The sequence below is a fragment of the Carya illinoinensis genome, chromosome 9 (assembly GCF_018687715.1).
Source record: "Carya illinoinensis cultivar Pawnee chromosome 9, C.illinoinensisPawnee_v1, whole genome shotgun sequence".
Lineage (NCBI taxonomy): Eukaryota > Viridiplantae > Streptophyta > Magnoliopsida > Fagales > Juglandaceae > Carya > Carya illinoinensis.
Window position 1 is genome coordinate 44,077,785 of NC_056760.1, and position 7,393 is coordinate 44,085,177.

Genomic DNA, 7,393 nt, shown 5'->3' on the forward strand with positions numbered 1-7,393 from the left:
CAGTTGGACGTAAAATTAGCATTCCTCTATGGAGATTTGAAAGAAGAGGTATTTATCGATCAACCTTCTGGTTATGTAAAACTTGGCAATGAGCATAAAGTGTATAAGTTAAAGAAGGCCCTATATGAATTAAAACAGGCTTCACGGGCTTGGTATAATCGTATAGAAACTTAATTTTTGAAGGAATGATTTCAAAAATGTCCTTATGAACATACACTTTTCATAAAGATTGAAGATAGAGGAAAAATGCTCATTGTTTGCTTATAGGTAGATGATTTAATCTACACTGGAAATAATACAACCATGTTTGAAAGTTTTAAGAAATCCATGATGGCTGAATTTGAGATGTCTGATCTTGGTATGATGCATTACTTTCTTGGGATTAAAGTGTTGCAATCCTCTGCTAGAATTTTTATTTCTCAAAAGAAGTATGTGCGAGAAATGTTGGACAGGTTTCAAATGAGGGATTGTAATCTTGTAAATACACTATTTGAGTTTGGTTTGAAGCTAAAGAAAGATAATGGAGGAAAGAAGGTTGACAACACTCGTTACAAACATATAGTGGGGATTTTAATGTATTTGACGACAACAGGACTTGATATAATGCATGTTGTAAGTGTGATTAGTAGGTACATGGAGTGTCCTACATAGATTCATCTCTTGGCTACAAAAAGAATGTTTCTGTACTTGCAAGGTACTAAGAAGTTTGGGCCATTCTACAAGAAGGGAGAAAAGTTAGATTTGTTTAACTTTACGGATAGTGATTATGTAGGAGATTCAGATGATTGAAGAAGCACATCTGGGTATGTTTTCATGATGGGGACAGGATTAGTTTCATGGTCATCAAAGAAGCAACCTATTGTCACATTATCATCCACTGAAGCTGAATTTGTTGTTGCAACAGCTTGTGCTTGCAAGCTATTTGGCTAAAGAAAATTCTTAAAGAGCTGCATTTCAAGGAGGGTGGGCCTACTCAAATTTATTGTGACAATAGTTCAAAAATAAAGCTTTTAAAAAATTCTATTCCACATAGTTGAAGCAAGCATATAGATGTGAAGTATCATTTCTTGAGGGATCTCATGAATGATGGAGTCATTAATCTTATTTACTGCAGAAGTGAAGACTAGATTGCTGACATTCTAACCAAGCCTCTCAAATTTCCTGCATTTCAGAAGCTCATGAAGTTACTTGGTGTTTGCACTTCAATGATTCAATTTGAGGGACGACGCTTCAAAGTTTGACTCTTATTAAATTGAATGTTATGTCTAGAACATCAGTTTAAGGGAGGGATTGTTGAGGAAATTAGTAATTTGCATGTTTGGGTTGTCCTAGTTTTTAGGATTGTCAGTGAGTTTGTTTCTATTTACCTAGTCAATAGGAGTTTGTTTTGAATATTGGGTAGTACTTATTTTCATGTTATGTATTAGCCTTTATATAGGTTGTTTGTTGATCAATGAAGTAATGCAGAAAACCTACATCCTTTGCTTTCTCTATTGTTATTCTGTAAAAGCTTCTATCTTGCAAATTTTTGTTTCTAAAAAGAATTGCTTGTATGAGAAAGACAAAAGACTTGGTTGAACTGGGGGAGGAAGAGAAAATGCGGGATCAGAGAGAGAGAGAGAGAGAGAGAGAGAGAAGAGAGAAGAGAGGGGTGGTGTAGTGGCGTCGACGACTAGACTTTTAGCTGTTTGTAGGTGGTGCAATCTTAATCTGTGATGTCTCCTGAGTTCTACGACTTCATGAGGGCGGAAGAATGGAAAGAAGTAGAGGAAAAAATTTAGAGGGAAAGAAATCGACAGTAGTTTTGTGAGAGAATATCGATAGAAGAGAAAGTGTTCCAAAAGAAAGAATAAAATAAAGATTGAGTTCATCTGCTACTTAAGGCAACTATGAGTTCAACTTTGGAAATATTGTAGCTAAAACTAAATTTAGCATCACTTTGCCTAATCTAATGCTGCCGATTTTTCTGCCTAATAGCTGTTTGAAAGATTTCATTTACCTTTGGCTATTCCAATGAGAGTGTTCTTATATTTGTTTAGAAACAAATTAAAAAAGTGTTTTGGTAGAAATGTTGATCATTTGGTTTTTTTAAAATTATAACTATATTCTTAAAAGTTTGAAAGTTATAATTATTTTAAAATTATATAAGTAGTTTTGCCCATTGATAATATTTTTAAAATTTGACCTACATTCCGGATTATATAAAAAAACACATTTTCTCAAACTTATTTTTTTAACTTATTTGAAATTAAAAAATACTTTAATATTTAACACTCAAAGAACCAATTTTTTCCATTAAAGAGCTTGTCAGGCTATTTAAATGCCTTTTAAGACTTCTAACGCAATCCTAAACTGATCCGTAGTCTTCCAAAAACCGTTATGTATATGTGTTGATCGTCTGATCCTTTGTCTATGAAAATGGATCGCATAATGGAATCTGAAACGTGCAGTTTCCAAATCAGCTCGACGAAATGAACATACTCGAGGTATCATTTGAAAGATTGCTCAAAACAATAAAATTAAGCCTCATCTACATAAGACTGATTCTATTTGCTTCGGATTAATGAATAAAATCATATATATAATTAAATTTGTTTCCACCATCACTATATACATGCGATCCTCAAATAAAAAACCTCGCCCTCCTATTGATTTTACAAATAAATTGCAGACTTGATTATCTACTTGGGGGTTGTAGACCGAATTGAGAGTAATGCAAACGAGATAGTTGCTGCTTGCTAGTGAGTGCATGGATGCCTGGCTTTTCAACGTTGATATGATGAAACCTGTATCTCCAACATGATATATTAGCGAGGAAAGAGATATGGGTACGTGAGTTTTTACTTAAAATCAATCGCAGGCATCGGATGGGATGGGATGGGGTATGGAAGGAGGGTGTCCGTCCAGCCAAGCCGAGGATTCCTTGAGTTGTCGGGTTGTAGAAGTTGCCAATTGAATGTCGTTGCTCATTATGATAAAGAGTTGGAGGAGTGGATGATCGGGAAATCGGTGGTTAGTGGGCCTCCGATTCTTTTTCGTCACGTCACTTCTCGTCTTTAACTTATTACGAGAAAGTTTGATTATATTATTATTTTTTTTTTAAATTTTTGGACGAAAAGTGATTAAAGAAATGCAAATTCGAAAGCAGATTTTAGGATGATTGACCACCGCATGACAATAATCTGGAATCTTTTTTTCTTTTCGTTTCCCCACCCCAGTGGTTGATAGTGAAGGGGCAAGCATCTTTGCATGGTCTGTCGTCAATTTTGTACCTTGTTTGATTTTGATTTGTTCAGCATTAATTTGAAAAAAATATTTCCAAATTCTTGTTCTCCAGGAGTTACAAATATATCTAGGACGTTAAAGAGATGCTAACGATATGGGCATTTGGTCCGTATTTGCGTGCATGGATTACTACAGCAAGCACCAACAAGAGTTATGAGCGTGCTAATTAGAACGATTCCATTGGCATTGCTCCTCACCTCAAATCAGTCGATACATAACCAACCCATCTTTTATCTAAGAATAATGCCATATCTTCTCCAAAACTGAAGAAACATTAACTCATATACAGCCATAAGCCTTCCGTTCCCTCTGAAAAACAAAGATCAAATTTAAACAATAAAGCTAGGAAACAGAATGCCTCCTACTCCTTCCATTTTTTGCTTGAGACTTACGACCTGATTTCTGCCGCTTTCCTCCTCCTGGACCGCTAAAGATTCCAATCCTTCCAATCCCTCTAGAGAGTGAGGTCAAGAAAGTTTTTCCATTCCCTGCTTTATCCATCATACCTTGTTTCATAAACATCTGCTCCTTCTCCAACTCACTCAGTCTCACCCGCATTCTTGAAATCTCGAGCTTCAGTTCTCTGTTTTCTCTCCTTAGAGAAGCATAATTATCTCGAGGTGACATGGCAGCACTAGGGACACCACTACTGATTCTCTGTGACAGAAAACCATCACCAGAACTCTCGGATATAACGTTCTTCAAACGGACCTGCTCCGAGTAGAGGACACGCACTGCCATCTGTACCGGGAGTCGATCATTCTGTGCAGCATGATTGCATGCCTCTTGAGAGAGTTTTTGGCAGTCTATGAACTTGCAGAGCTTCTTGCACTCGTTTTCAGTTAGCATTGGATGAGCCTATAAAAGGGAACAAAGGACAAATAGTAAGTTGGGATTAATGAGAAGAGATCAGGAGAGAAAAAGTCGCATATCCAATTCATGGCACTTCAGAAGTCTCTGGTGACAATTATAGCTGGGATATGTCAAAACCAATGGGGGAACCATTGATTCCCAAAAATGAGGACACCATAAAAGGTCCACAACTATAGATATTAGATATCAGAGGGAGGATGGATTTGAATTGCAAGATTTATCTTAGGTTGAAAGAATTCAAATTGTCTGTTGTAGGTTATTGATAGTGTAATATTTACCTTCAAATAAATATCTATTGCTCTATAGATCCCATCATCGATGACACGTGCATATTCAGGCAGTATCTCAATCATAGCAATGAATTTTTGTAGACTCAGAAAAGGGTCTGGAGCAATTTCTGCCAGATATGCATCAATAAGCCGTCCTACCTTTAACACAGAATCATGGCTTGGAGAACCTATGCCTTCTGATTCATACCCACAGTCTTCATTTTCTTCCTCTTCAATCCGCTGCAAGAAATTCACCAATATCCGATGAATCGTATCAACATCAAATAACGAATCCCCATTTCGGACAGATGGGATAAGCATATCATCGAGTGAAACCATTTCCAAACGCAGAGCTATCCTCCTTTCAAGCTCAAGCTTGCATGCAATGGTAGCATCCAGCATGATAGCCATCCTCAACATCCCAAAAAGAAAACTCAAAGGAATGGAAGAGCCCTTCTCTGTGGGCATCAGGCTTACAAGAGTTTCCACAATTATCTTTTGGTCATTTGCTACCATGCCAGAAGTTGGTTGGGTCCTTGCTGGATTCCATATTTGACATTTCCCAATGCCTTTTAATGATGCTTGAGCATAATGAAGTAATGATGCAACAATGCTATCCGGTCGAACACCCATTCTTCCCATGGCATAAATAACTCTATGATAGAAATCAATCCTCAGTACAGAGAGGTCTTCAACCCACCACTCAAGACAAACACTCTTTAGCTCCGTAGATTCACTCTCACACTCCAACCTAGACAAACCCGTAACCAGTTGTTCCTTGCAAGCATTCATAGCAATAGCCTCCACACATCTACTTGGAATTCCAACCACTTCTGCTAAAGGAAGTAGCATCTCACAGGTGGATAAGACTTCAACTGATTTTTCAAGACTTTGAACCACGACCTCATTCAGGTAAATCTCTGTTCGTTCAACAAGATTTTCCTCTCGATAATCTTCAGTCATTTCCAGGTACTCTGCAGCACAACGCAGACGTGCAACATTTGCACTTGTAATCTCAAAGTTCATGCCATAACAAAATTTCATGGCCAGCTCAAATGTCTGGGGGCCACCCGGGAAGTCGAAGAGCTCCAATTTAGAAATGTTCGAATCCTTGGCATCTGCAATCATTTTCCGAATCTTTCCACTCCGTGCCACTAGGGGGAACTTCAATAAAACCAGACCAAAAATAACAATTTGATTGAGTTAAAATTACTTGATGCAGATTTTGACAAGTATTGATGCATATGCAATTAAATATACACTTTTGAGGCTAACATGCAGCCCTCTGGAAACTTAGAATCACAACAAAAGATTTGCCTCAGAAATGTAAATATTCAACATAATAGCCAGAATTGGCTCGTAGATATCACCTGCATTAAAACCAGAGTTCCTTAAAATTTCAAAAGAAAGTTCACCTTATGCAGTAAAAATGACTCTCCGTCTACCACGATTGTGACGTCCCCAGCAACATCTGAAAAGATACTGCATGCAAATAGAACATCCAATGTGACAAATTTTCATATGAACTACACAGAGAAAGCATACCTAAAGAAAACAAGAATATTGCTACGCTACTGAATCAAAAGATAATAAAACCATAGAACAAGAAAAGAACTGGACAACAAAGTATCAACAAATCTGAGGCTGGAGGGATATTTGTCTTCCCTATGCAATGTTAGAAATTAAGATCTTATCCTTTAATCTCAAAGTTAAGTTGAACTGTAAAAGAAAAAATGGAGATCCTTGCCCTTTGCTTTCAGAGTGGGAACATCAACCAAAGTAAACTTTAATCAGTCAATCCGCACGTTCAGAGTCTCATGAATTAAGTGACAATAGAAACTACTAGCAGAACAAAGAGACGTTTTTGTGTGAAAAAAAAAAATCTAAACTATGGTTTAAGAATAAAGAACAGGGCAGTAAATGACGAGTAAAAAAAATCTAAAAATATAGAGGCGTACGGATGTCTAAGAACTAAACAAAAATAGTACGAATATACTATAAGTAAAATTTAAACCATAAAAATCCATAAACTAAGGAAGATACCATATTTAGAAGTTACGGATCAACATAACAACATATAAAATGTACACAGGGAGAGAGAGAGAAGTACCGAGTAGTAAAGGAGTTGCAAAACTTAGGAGCCGGAGAACGGTAGGCAGAGGAGAAGGAGCTGTCAGAGACCATTTTCTCGTTCTGAGTTTGCAACCTCCGACAACATGTGAAACAAACAGTCTGGCTGTGGTGGAGAAGGATGGAGATGGAGGGAATATAGGGAGGGGGGGTTCACATGAACTACCGTAAATAGCCTTATCGTGATGTTTAGATTTGGAAGCCCATATTTTTTTCTTCTTTTGTTTTTCATTTTCAGGCTGACAGCCAGCCAGTACTGCATCCTTTTGCTTTTTGCCTCTTCTGCTTTTGTCCACCATTGAAATTTTGTGTCTTTTCGTTACTTATTTTGTATCTCTGACTCTGTAACTGTATATTTACTGTATATAATCCTTAAAACTATTATTTATTTCAATCGGTAGATGTGAACTCGAAGGAGAGAAATTAAAGAAGGAACTCTAAGAATAGAAGATAAAGAGGGTAGTGGGGTCCGAGGAGCGACGAAGACAGGACTTCAAACAGAAGAAGAAATGTGGGCACGGAACTCAATAAAGATGCAATTATTAGGAATAGAACCAAAAGTACGTTAATTTTAGTATTAAATTAAATTTTTGCTAAATAAAAAATCAGATTCACACAGAAGCGAGTGGGAAGGAAGAAGTGAATCCCGATATATTCTTCTCTATCTATGGACTTGTGTCTCTTTATTGACCGCGAACTCATACACGGCAATACTTTTCCATCTTCCATCCTCTCCACTGCTTGGAAATCTCGGGTATGTCGCCTATCAAACATTGCACGTTGCTGTTTCTTCATTCTTGGCCCGACATATTCACGGTACACGCTGCATTTGCCAG

At 37.3% G+C, this 7,393-nt stretch overlaps 1 protein-coding gene across 1 annotated transcript; it reads right to left on the reverse strand.

Annotated features, from left to right (window-relative positions):
- Positions 1-3,441: 3,441 nt before the first annotated feature.
- Positions 3,442-6,858, reverse strand: LOC122277318 (BTB/POZ domain-containing protein At3g08570). The gene is made up of 4 exons (XM_043087275.1): positions 6,538-6,858; positions 5,843-5,909; positions 4,437-5,591; positions 3,442-4,143 (listed from the first exon to the last, which is right to left on the reverse strand). The coding sequence occupies exons 1-4, from the start codon at positions 6,609-6,611 to the stop codon at positions 3,628-3,630; spliced, it is 1,812 nt and encodes a 603-aa protein (XP_042943209.1). The 5' UTR covers positions 6,612-6,858; the 3' UTR covers positions 3,442-3,627.
- Between the last annotated feature and the right edge of the window lie 535 nt (positions 6,859-7,393).